The 13,005-nt window shown below is 46.9% G+C and overlaps 1 protein-coding gene across 1 annotated transcript; it reads left to right on the top strand.

Moving 5' to 3' along the window:
• Positions 1 to 294: 294 nt before the first annotated feature.
• On the top strand, positions 295 to 12,899 carry ACP6 (acid phosphatase 6, lysophosphatidic). The gene is made up of 10 exons (XM_065418066.1): positions 295 to 492; positions 4,025 to 4,153; positions 4,242 to 4,372; positions 4,896 to 4,975; positions 6,015 to 6,102; positions 7,723 to 7,855; positions 11,112 to 11,212; positions 11,950 to 12,045; positions 12,263 to 12,428; positions 12,744 to 12,899. The coding sequence occupies exons 1-10, from the start codon at positions 295 to 297 to the stop codon at positions 12,864 to 12,866; spliced, it is 1,245 nt and encodes a 414-aa protein (XP_065274138.1). The 3' UTR covers positions 12,867 to 12,899.
• Positions 12,900 to 13,005: the final 106 nt, after the last annotated feature.

The following is a 13,005-nucleotide window of genomic DNA, read 5'->3' as shown; positions in this document are numbered from 1 at the left end:
TAAAGGAAAGTGGGGGGTCAGCAACCTCCTCCTTTCCCCCCAGCCAGGGTGACCAGACGTCTCCATATTAGGGACTTTGTCTTATGTACAGTACGCAGCTATCATCACCACCCCCGAAAAGTGTCCTGGTTTTTCACACTTGCTATCTGGTCGCCCTACTCCCAATGCGCCTGTTTATGGTAGCTGAATTTGTGGGCTGAGGTGCAGCCTCCTTCCGCCTCCACCCTTTCCCAGGGCTGGCATTACATAAGCTAATCCACACGCAGCATCTCGTAGGGAGGACAGCCCCTCGGCATGGGTATCTGGGCTCGAGTGAGTGTCTTGGGCACCCTGGCTTTCTGTGTGCACCAGAAGAGGGTAGCCCTGGCTGAGCTGAGAAGGGACAAAACTCAGTACAGCGGCGATCGCCATCAGCTGAAGCTGAAGTTGGTCCAGGTCATATTTCGACATGGAGCGCGCACTCCTTTAAGACCTATCCCGAAACCAGAGCAGGTGAGAAGGGGCTACTGGAAACTCCGAATGTAAGGACAGCGTGGCTGATCTGAGGAGCAGAGGAAGCTGCTGTCCCTGTATCTTGGGGGAGGGGGGAGAGTATCTGCAGTGACAGGGTGTGCACTAGAGCAGTGGAGCAGAACAGTGAAGTGTATTGTTGTTTTTAAAAGTTTGACTTCAAGTAAAATCTGAATCCATCTAATTTTTGTTCCTAAACTGTAGCGTCTACTGGCAAGTAGACAAGTACTACTGTGCTAAAGTGTGAATTCTGACTCTTCCTGGTACAGCTGATTCACAGTCCTAGACTCAGCTCTGAACTCCCAGTTTTTGTACCATATTTATAAACAAGTATAGCTGACGACTCTACAATAGTAAAATCTAGATCCTGACAGATCAAGTAGAGTGGCAAAATTTCAGATCTAGCATTTGGATCCTTCTGGACCCAACTATATTTTGGTTTCCACATTTTACCATTTAATAATACCACTTCTCTTTTATTACTAGATTTTAAAGTGTTTTACAAAGGAGGTATCATTATCCCCATTTAACAGATGGAGGAAACTGAGGCTCAAGGGGATATAACTTACCTAAGGTCTCCCTGCAGCAGAATTAGGACTAGAAATCAGTTCCGCTAAGTCCCAGTCTATTAGGCCATGTTGGCTCCTTACAAACATCACTTATATTCAGTGCCCTTGCACTAGAAAAGTCTGATTCCCAGTGCATTCTGGTGCAATAAAGCTTGGGGGGAGAGGAAGGAAATCCACTGCTGAATCCACTTAATTTTTATTTTTCTCCCCCAACTCAAAATCATTTACTGTGTATAATGACAACTAGTGTTAAAAATAAAATGCTTACCTGTACACCATTCTCCCCTACCTCCCTACCTTTGTGTGCTTTACACTTATTTATGAGGAGAAGAGCAGTTATCCTTCAGGGAAGTGGCAGTGTGGTTTAGCAGGAGGAGAGGAGATGGTGAACAAGATGGGTTTGACAAAGTGAAGCCATGGCAGCCCTTTGTCTCAGGGAGCCTGGTGGTTCTGGCATCCAACACTGGGAAATGGTGCTGCCCCGTGGTGGGGCTTCTGGCCTAGACTCCGGGGTTTTTTGTTTTGGGCATCTCATTAAATCGTTCCTAAAGCCTAAACACTCCAAAAGACCAAAGTGCCTTTGAAGGGTAACGTGTCTTTTTGAAAGGTTGGCCTACCCTTTGTTCATTGTGCTGAGAACACCTGCAATTCCTAGGTAAAGGCTTTGGACCTAAGAATCTAATGACACTGAGCCTTCCAAACATAGTCAGTGCCCTGCTTCAGAGACATTTGTACTTGCAGGGATTTAGACTCGGTGCATCTTCCAACTCCTGGATGTGGTATCTGGATCCTATCAGAACCTGTACATTTTTGCCCCTGAATCTTAGATTTTTACTGTCTAGACAATAAATGCAGCTGGTAAGGTGGAAGAAGAGGGAGCATCTTGTCTAGTGTTGGTCAGATCATATTTGATGTTAGTATGTTCAGTGCAACTGTGCATATGAGTATTTGGTTCCAAATGTGGTTTCAACTGTGACCAAGATTGCTATCAAATTTGTGGCTTTGGTAGATACGTTAGCCAGGGATGGTGTAATGGCTGTCTTTAAAACGGGGATGAGAGAGATCTCTGATTCAAATTGACTTGTACACAAATCCAAGCAGGATAAAGGGAGTCAGAATTGTTAGGATACCATTTTGGAAAAAATAGCAATATTGGATGAAATAGTAATTAATTAAAGTTAGATGCAGTTAACAATACCATAAAGCCTTGCTCATTTGGCGTGACAACAGGGAGTCCCATTACCAAGTGCTGATTTTTTTTAATTAGCAAGTGAACAGAATAACAAAGCTATTTCATTATAGTGTTCTCTATTCATTTATTGTGACAGCTGTAGTTTAATTTTAATTATTTATACAATATGGCGTAGAAGTAAACATACTCTCTAATAATGTGCAAAAGTAATGAAGTCTTGGCAATATGAAACCTCGCTACAGGAGTCTGCTGTTAAATCTTTGCTGAGAAGAGGGTTCACACCATTTATTTAAACATGGGAATTAGGAAATTGCAGTTTAGCAAGGTTCTAATGTATTAATTTAAAACGTAGTTAATATTGAGTGCGCGGACATGTTCTATTGAAGTCAGTGTGGGTGCATAGCTGAGGGCAGAACTGGATCTTCTGTTACTGTATAAGTACACATAATTATGATAACTAGTTTAACTACATGGAAATACTATAAATTCACTTTTGTGTACTGAGAAGCTGCTGATGTCCTATCCCTTAGCCACACTTAGTATCTGATATAAAATAGAGTTTGGCATCTGACACTCTCAAAAAGATGTCTGTCACACTTCTAACTCAAATAGCGTCATGTGCAGAGATCCAACTACAATGTCACATTTTCTCCAAACATATGTAACTACACATTGTTACTGTAGAAGATGCATATCTGTTTAAGTGCACAAAGCCACTTTAAATTACAGTGTTTGCCAAATACCAGCTAGATCCAATTTTTTGCTGCCCTTTTGAACCAAGATCTATCAGGGTCCATGCCTTCTTTGTACTGGTACAATGGGTATTGGTTTCGGTTTTCTATTGTAGGTGGTACAGATTTAGGGCTTGAAATAAAAAATGGCTAGATCTAGGGTAACGACTTGGGATTTTTAGGCCATTTTTGTCTACATGCATCTGGTTTTTCAGGAGCGTTGTCACTAGAGTGTACCTTTAAATAGGGTAACCAGAATAAGACATTGGGATTTGGGAACAAAAATTGGCTAGATCCAGCTTTTACCTACTGAATTGCTGGCTGTTGTGCTGAATACAATAGAGGGAATGTAATGTTTGTAAGAAATCTGGCTGGGGGAGCCTACAGATTCAAAAGTACACGCTACCCCTCTGGAGTCCTATCCATTAGTTGCCAGTACAGGAGCAGCCTGCCACTGAAGTGGCAAAACTGTTTCTACTTGCCGCTTTAACCAAGTGCTCGACTCCCAGTACTCAGACACAGAGAGCTGTTTCAGGGCAATGAGCACTTGCTATGCAGGCTGCTCCAGTAAGCAGGCACTACACTGCCCCACTTACCTGGGCATCATTGTGACTGACCCAGCTTTTCATGGCTCTTGAATCTGAGAGTATTAGCTCTACCATTTAGCTCAAGGAGAAATTCAGTTTGCTGTTAGTAGCAGGTGTGATCGCCTGTTATTTCTTCAGCTGCTAGAGGGGTATGGCGGTCTCAGTGCTGGAGGTTCTCAGGAGCAATAGAGAGGTCATGTTGCATGTCTCAGTAATGGAGGGTCTCAGATGTCCTAGCACCGTACGTTCCAAGATGCTGTGTTATATAACGGGAGACGATGGAGTCATGTACTATATATTACTTGACGCTGTCTCATTATCGCAGAGGCAGCACAGTGTATTCCCCCATGCCTTGGTGTAGCCCAGAGTAGTTCTGATGTGATTGGAAGATGATTATTTTCTAATGAAGCATTTCTCTCATTTTTTTTGCATCAGGTGGAGTGGCATCCAACTCTGTTAGAAGTCCCTGCTCAAACCCAGTTTGATTACACAGTAACTGACCTCTCTGGTGGGCCAAAACCCCACTCCCCTTATGAAGATCAATACAAAAAGACCACACTGAAGGTGAGAGACTCTTTCCCCTTGATCAGGTTCCCCTTGCAAGACTTGTCTCTTTCCATGCACTGAATGTGACTGCTGTTTTTCTCCCCAGGGTGGTGTCGTTGCTGGGCAGCTGACAACAGTGGGGATGCAGCAGATGTTTGAACTGGGGGAAAGGCTGAGGAGAAGCTATGTGGAGAAGATCAACTTTCTATCTCCGATGTTCAAACCTTCCGAGGTCTTGTGAGTTTCTGAAAATTCCTGCATAAGTCCCCCGCAGCCCTCACTCTTACTTCTTGGATGAAGGCTCCCTGACTGACATGCTCCTCCCCCAGTGTCTCTCACTACAGGCCTCTGACTCCTCCCACATGGCCAGTACAACTTGGTACCAGGAGTCACTAGTGCATGGGTTCTCAAATGGGATGGGGGCGTCACAAGCTGTCAGCTTCTACCCCCAAACCCTGCTTCACATCCAGTATTTATAATAGTGGTAAATATAAAAAAAAATGTTTTTAATTTAGGGTGTGTATGTGCACTCAGAGGCTTGCTGTGTGAAAGGGGTCACCAGTACAAAAATTTGAGACACTAGTGCCTTCAATGTCCGAGTTGCCATTTCAGTGATGCTAATATTGACAGTGGGTATCTGGAGATGCTGATTCATGGGAAGATCGAGGTCCCATGTCCAACAGGTTGTTCTTGGATGTGGCCTTGTTTACAGGAGGAAGACCATGTCACTCTGTTTCACAAGCTGCCTTCTCTCTTTCAGCGTCCGTTCCACTAATATTGTTCGCAATCTGGAGTCCACGCGGTGTCTGCTGGCCGGGCTGTTCCAACAGCATAAAGAAGGTGTGTGGGGGGGGTCATTTCTGACTGTGCTTCCGACCCAATCTACCCTAGATACACTCTCCTCTCTCACATCCCAACTGCTCTGGTCCCCAGGTAGCTGTCTCCCCACCACCCTTCTGTTGCTCTTCCTCCCCCACCCTCCCATCTAGGATCTCCTGCCTAGTGCATGAGTTGTCAGTTTGCCTTTTGCTCTGTCTCTTCCTTGGCTTCATGTTGATGCCCATCCTTGATCCCTTGCCCCTGCTGCTGCAAGCTCAGCTTGACTGAGTAGGGCAGCATTTACCAGTGTCAGAAACAGGCAATGAGAAATGAAGAGTAGGCCACAATACATAGTCAGGTCTGAAATGTCTCTTGAGAGAACCTGGAGCATTCTGCCCATAAGAGTCCTGAGCCCTGTTAAAAGTTTGACCATCCAGAAACACCTTCACCTGCACCCTGAAGCTCACCAATGTGAGACTAATGTCACAGGGAGCAGGCCCTAGAGATATGACTGTCTTGAGAGCATCTCATTTGCTCTTGGTCCCTGGGCTTGAATGTCCTGGCTGCAGCAAAGTGACCTACCAGATCATAACACTCTTGATGGGTTACAGGGAGGGATATATTTTGTGGCACACAGTAATTTAGAGAATTTTTTCACTTCAAGGTCCCAGACCAGAGCTCAGAGAGTGGGAAATCCCCCCCCCCCCCCCCCCAAACACACACACGGGCTCAGTTAAGATTCCTACAGCAATAAACTCTTTGGGGCAGAGAGTGCCATTTATGAGATGTATGCCCACAGCCGTGCACAATGAGGCTCCAATCTGAATGGTCTCTAGATGGTACCACAATGTAAATATTGATTAACAAAAAGAGAATTGGCAGAGCCTTGGAAGGACATGAAAACAAAGGTGAGACCTTGTACAAGGAAATTGACTTTAATGGGAGACGGTCTTGCACAAAGGCCCAGTTCTGTATTTCTGTATTGGTGAAAGCAGATCTAGTATAAGGCAACCCCAGCTGTGCTAGGGATAACAGAAGCCTCCTCTTGTCCATTCCACAGGACCCATTACTATTGTCACTGATGAAGCAAGCACTGAAATCCTCTACCCCAATTACCAGAACTGCCAGCGCCTGAAGCATTTGAGCAGGTAATCCCCAGTCACATCTCTTCTTCTGAGGTCCCCATCATGGCACATCACTGCTAATAACTGAAAGCACCATGTTTTCCTCATTCACTGAATTCTTCCTATTGCAATGGCTGTACTCCTTGTCTCTGTGCAGTTGCATAAAGTATTAGTGACACTATGTGGGAAAAAATATTTAATAGATCTTGAAAGATCAGTTTAATCTAATCACTACAAACACTTGTGCACAAATCATACTTGTATGGTTATAGCACAAGCATCACTACACGGCAGAGTTAAGGTTGCTTGGGAGCCTTAACTCTGCAGTTCCATTCTTTAATGTGTTTGGATTTATTTTAAATTTAACCTTAACTCTGAATGTCCAGGGTGTGTAGTGTTTTGTTATGGGATCATTACAACATCTGTGTAATATTTATACCCTTAACTGATTGGAGTTAAGGCTGAGCACCTGTAACAAAGTTTTTATCTGAGAATTTAAAATATTTCTTATAAAAATCTACATGAAAAGAACATTAAGGTTGCAAAGTCAGGCACTCAAGTTAATAAATGCCAGATTTAAGGTTGCCAGTGCTATCTAACGCTGTCCCCTTTGCACATATGTACTGCGCTTGTCTTGGATTACATGACACAGTTTTGTCCACAGCCCAGTAGAGACTCTCAGAATTCTCTCACACAAAGAGGCAACCTTAATTTTGGTGTATGAAAACTGAGTGCTTGGCTTTGCAATGTAGGTTGTATTTTGATGGGGTAAGAAGTGGACAGGCAAGCTGGCTGACTGCTGCAGGCATCTCAGTGAGGACTGAGAACATGCACACTGCAGCTGGGATATTCACACCACTAAGGAGCAAGCACTGAACAATTGCATATGTGTAAAATTTTTGGGAGGATTGCCAAATAGGGATGGGTTTGTGAGGTGCTAGAACTGTTGAAAGAAACAGTCCGACTTTTTTCTTTTTAACATTGATAAAGCTGTTTTCCCCCAATTTAATTCTGGGAAAAGGCTGAAGAGTTTTTGCTGAAACACCCATCCCCATTCAGACTGAGGCAAAGATCCAGCATGGACATTTACAGCCCAATTGGGTGAAGTTTGGCAAAGTTTAAAAAGAATTGAAAAGAGGGGCTAAAGGCCAAGTTAACTAATGGCATCACTCTGCATTGCCCCTATAATAAATACAACAAATGTAGGAGTCAGTCCAGGGTTTTTTCACTGCTCATTCCTTTTGAGGCAAGCTTGGCAAAGTAGTGCTCCCTGAAGGTACAGGTGGGCTGAGTTCCAGTGACACCGACTATTAATTGCTATGTAATAATTGCTGAGCATGTCCTTTTCTTTTGAAATGCTTGTGTCTCATTTAGATTTCCTCCTTGGAATTAACATCTCCTCCCAAGGTTAGAGTCCTAATGACAAATCTAAAATCTTGGCATCAGCTCAGACAGAGAATCTGTCACTTCTAGTGTCAGCATTCCAAACGCTGGGACACCATCCAGCACTGAGCGGTTTCCATTCTCTTCCCTCGCACTCCTGGAAGACAGCCCTACCCAACGAGCAGGGAGGTTCTCTTGCGGCTATCTTGTTGCTCTTGCCAGCGTGCCTGAGGATCTAAAAAGCCTCCTTTTTCTTGACAGGGGTAAAATGGAAAGTGTCTTGTTGCAGCCGGGCATCTCTGATGATCTGAAAATGATTCGAGAGGAGATGGGGATCGACAGTGAGAAGTCTGTGGATTTTTTTCTTCTACTCGACAACATCTTTGCTGAGCTGGTGAGGTTGGACATAATTGCAGCAATGTCAGGCCCCTATCCTGCAAGCTGATCCACAGAGGTAGACCCCTGCGCATGTGCAGAGCCCCCTAAAGTCAGTGGCATTCCACAGGCATCTGCCCGTGCAGCCTAGTTGGCTGGATGCGGCTCTTCGAAAGTAGCAGCCCGAGGAAGATTGTCTTAATATGAAGCAAGGTTCAGAGCACCCTCTTCTCTAACCAACAAGAGTTGGCGGCATGTGGTTTATATAATAGAAACATTTATTTAAATGGCAAGTTCTCGTCCACCCCTGACAAGTTATTCAAGAAACATTTTTCTTCCTTCACTCAGCTTACAAATCTCAGTAAATAATTCAAATATTGAGCTATATATTTGCAAAGTTTTTTCCTACTATTCTTTACCTAGCTCTAATCAGCATGCCAAGAACTGGGCCTACAGGCAGGCGGCATTTCCACCCGGCTCCTACCACAGTACACATGATCCAAATTTACTGCCTTCCTGAGGTTTGCCTTTATTGTTAACTGACATAGACTTTGACCTATCCTTCCTCTTGAGTTTGGCTGGTTCCAGGGCTTTTTCTTGCAGGATTCTGTCTTTGCTCAAATTTCCCTGTCTCAAAGAGAGAAGCTCAAAATCCTTTTTATATCCCTATTCTACAATGGAACTAATAGGATTCAGCTGGTCTGGCTGTCAGGAGAATAGCTCTGTATCTCCATCATAGGTGTTAAGAGCACGTTTAGTGCTCTTTATGTGCATGAAAGCTTAAGGGGAAATATATATATAAACCTTGCAGTTGGTATAAAGGCCAGCTCCTTATATTAAACGCCGCTCCCCCCCCCCCCCCAAAAAAAACCCTGCAACACCCATCACAAGTTAGTTTCCTACAGTAAGTGCAGACTTGTGGAGTGTGCATATTGTGAAACTTAGCCCATGAACAGGGCCAGCTCTAGGCACCAGCAAAGCAAGCAGGTGCTTGGGGCGGCAAATTTGAAGGGGCGCAAGAATCCAGCATGAGAGCTGAGAACCAACAGGGAGCCCTGGGAGCTGTAGTTCCTTGGTTAGCTCCCTTCCTATAGAGCCAGCCCTGGAGCAGGGAAAGAACTGCATTCCCTTGGCCGCAATTAACAGGAAAGGGCGGGGGAAGGCGTGTAGAACTGAAACCTCATGTTACAGCTTGCTGTAAATAGTAGGAACAGAGCCAGCTCTAGGTTTTTTGCCGCCCCCCCACCTCAGCCCTGGGCTCCCACCGCACCCCTGTGTTGCCCCAGCCCTGGACTCTCCCCCACCCACACCCCCTACTGCCCCAGCTCTGGCCCCCACCTGCACCCCCCTGCTGCCCCAGCCCTGGGTTCTCCCCCCACCCGCATCTCCTGCCACCCCAGCCCTAGCCCCCACCCCCTGCCGCCCTAGCCCTGGGCTCTCCCCCCACCCGCACCTCCTGCCACCCCAGCCCTGGGCTCTTCTTTCCCCCCCCACCTCCTGCCACCCCAGCCCTGGGCTCTTCCCCCCACCCGCATCTCCTGTCGCCCCAGACCTGGGCTCTTCTCCCCCCCTGCACCCGCACCCCCTGCCGCCCCAGCTCTGGCCCCCACACACACACCTCCTGCCGCCCCAGCCCTGGGCTCTCCCCCCCACACACACACACCTCCTGCCGCCCCAGTCCTGGGCTCTTCCCCCCCACCCCCCACCCACATCTCCTGCCGCCCCAGTCCTGGGCTCTTCCCCCCACCCGCATCTCCTGCCGCCCCAGCCCTGGGCTCTTCCCCCCACCCCCCACCCGCATCTCCTGCCGCCCCAGCCCTGGGCTCTCCCCCCCACACACACACACACCTCCTGCCACCCCAGCCCTGGGCTCTTCCCCCCACCCCCCACCCGCATCTCCTGCCGCCCCAGCCCTGGGCTCTCCCCCCCACACACACACACCTCCTGCCGCCCCAGTCCTGGGCTCTTCCCCCCCACCCCCCACCCACATCTCCTGCCGCCCCAGTCCTGGGCTCTTCCCCCCACCCCCCACCCGCATCTCCTGCCGCCCCAGCCCTGGGCTCTCCCCCCCACACACACACACCTCCTGCCGCCCCAGTCCTGGGCTCTTCCCCCCCACCCCCCACCCACATCTCCTGCCGCCCCAGTCCTGGGCTCTTCCCCCCACCCCCCACCCGCATCTCCTGCCGCCCCAGCCCTGGGCTCTTCCCCCCACCCCCCACCCGCATCTCCTGCCGCCCCAGCCCTGGGCTCTCCCCCCCACACACACACACACCTCCTGCCACCCCAGCCCTGGGCTCTTCCCCCCACCCCCCACCCGCATCTCCTGCCGCCCCAGCCCTGGGCTCTCCCCCAAAGAAAGAATTGGGTGGACTAAATGGACAGTGCACCTCTCTATCTGAAGCCTAGCAAGGCAGATATGTGGATCCCACTAGAATTTAAAATGAAAAGTAAGGGAGGGGAGGCTCTACTAGACTGGGCAGCTTTAGATACAGTACCAGGCACGTAGGAGGATTTACACTTCTGAGCCATGGAAGCAGAAATTGACTTTTCTTTTCCAGATTTAGCTAATATTCAGAAAGGGAATCTAGCACCTGCCTTCCAGATTTGAACACCCTCAAAATTCAGGAGTGCTCAAGCTCAATTTGGGCAGCTGTTACTTCATTTCTCCCAAATCAAATATACTGATCCACTGTAACTTGCTGTAGGAAAAAGTAGGATAAAATTGAGCAAGAAATGCTTCTCAGTGGTTATTAGGACTGGAATTGCTATTTTCAAGAGCCATTGCTTTTTTTATTATTATTATTTTTAAGTTTTAGTTTTATTTGTTTAAAAGGAAGACAGTGATATTGCATTGGCAAATTCCCCATAGAAACAGAGAATGGAACAAAAGAATAATAAAGGCACCTCAACTTTTCCTCATTTATGTAGGACAGTCTTATAATATGCATCCAGATATCCTTCAATCACACAAGCTGAAAATTGTTCCACTTTACTGCAGTTCTGTAACCATATGGGAACCAATCCTGTCTGTGTTCTGTGCACATCCAAAATTCCTGCTGAATGACCCGCCCTGGGAGCGAGTTACCAGTGACCCAGGACTGGGACGGCAGGAGGGGGGAAGGCAGCCAAAAATTTTTTTGCTTGGGGCAGCAAAAGACCTAGAGCTGGCCCTGCCCATGAACACCTGTGTGTAGGTGTGAGTGTGTATGTGTCATCGGTACCTGCTCTTGGGTGGCTGCACGCTGGCTCTTACGCTCCACATGTTCTTTCAGGTACATGACTTGCCCAGCTGCCCCGTGCTGAAGAATTTCCTGAAAACGATTGAGCGTCGATCCATCGACTCAATGATTTACATCCTGGAACATAATTCAAGGTGATGTCTCATATCTCCAGCCCCCAGCCTGAAGGACAGTTCTGCACTTCACTAGGTTGAAGGGGGAAGCGGGGAGACTGGGGCTGGATGAGCAAAGAATCCCTTTTGCAGGATGTCATTCCAGACTCGTGGAATCTGATTTCCACCAGGCAGAGAATTATCCCGGTGGTGCATCACCTGTAACGCACAGCAGGGCTGCAAAGAGAGTGGTTGATACTAGTGGGAAGAGCACCTTGTAGGCCTGCAGCACATGACTTGCAGAACAAATCAGCTGGTATACACAGCTGAGCAACTGTTTCACAATTGTTCGTAAAAGGTGATAGGAGGCTAACTTATTGCCAAATGAAACGATTTTTATTTTTTTTATTTTATTTTTTTTTAAAGGAAAAAGTAACAGCCCCCAGCTGCAATGCCCAGCAGCTCTTCTCTGGTGATGGGGACGCTTTCCTTTTTATTAGGGCTGTGGTTCTCAACAGAACCATTAAAACAGAACCATTAATTTCCCTGCATTAAAACAAAAATGTTTCAGGATTCTCCCTTTCCTTCAAGCCATACAGAAGTGGAGGGTATAGTCATGACACCAGTACAGGTCACAACCCCTAGGTTGTGTGTATCCGTATATCAGAGCAAACAAAACGGGGAAGTGAAATAAGGGACAGATCAAGCGTTCTCCAACTTTTTCTATGTGTGGACCACAGTTTTTTGTTCAGGCTAATTTCCAGTTCCCTCTGTTCTAGAGAGGTTCTCCAGATGTGTGTTGGTCCTCTTCTCTATGCAGTACATGAGAATATAATGAAAGCAATGGATCCATCATCTCCTGCTACAGAGGCCAGGTACAGGACAATATAATTGTCTCTCTAGCTACCATCAGTGACTGGCTGCACATGTAAAGAGCCAATTCACGTAGACAGCGAGTGTGTATGAGTAAAGGAACAGCTGTGTATGTAACTATTATCTGAGTTTTAAAAGCTAATCCATCATTAGCAAAGGCATGCGGGTGGTAGCTAGGTATCCAGAGAAATAAATGCAAAATCTCTTTCCCTCCCCCAGAAAGCTCATTCTCTATGCTGCTCATGACGTTACCCTCATCCCTCTGTTGATGGCACTGGGGATCTTTGATCACAAGTGGCCACCCTATGCCGCAGATGTGACAGTGGAACTGTATCAGCATCAGCAATCCAAAGAATGGTTTGTACATCTGTCTTACCATGGAGAGGTAAGGACTCAATGGTGGCTCTGCAATGCAGTTGGCTAGATAGAGGTCTTGCAGCAGATTTCCAGCACACTAAATTGTGGAATGAGACAGATTTTGATTGCACTGTCAGAGGGAACATGATAAAATACTCAGCCACAAGATGGGTAGGCAGGAGCCTAATTATCTTTCTGGCCTGGCTACTGATTCAGTGGGACCTTTTGGCAAAGTTCTTTAACCTCTGCCTCAACTTCACCTGTTTGACATCATACAAAAGGGTTTTTGGCAACATAAGAATTTATTTATTAAATGTGTGTGAACTTGATTGTCCCCCTGCAGGAACAATTGGCGAGAGGATGCAGAGCAGGTCTCTGCCCGCTGGAGGAATTTCTAAATGCTCTATCACACTATGCTGTAAGTCCAGAGGAGTACAACGTCCTTTGCTCCCAGATGGACAAGTAATTCATAAGTAGTATTTAAATAAAACTCAGTTTCCTGCCTACAACCTTTGGTGTTTGAATTCTTTCCTCCCTCTCTCCATCCAACAAGTCACTATGAAGGTGACTAGACCCGTTCATGCTGGATGCAGGATTCTGCTGGT

The sequence above is a fragment of the Emys orbicularis genome, chromosome 1 (assembly GCF_028017835.1).
Source record: "Emys orbicularis isolate rEmyOrb1 chromosome 1, rEmyOrb1.hap1, whole genome shotgun sequence".
Lineage (NCBI taxonomy): Eukaryota > Metazoa > Chordata > Testudines > Emydidae > Emys > Emys orbicularis.
This window is presented reverse-complemented; position numbering and strand designations above follow the sequence as displayed.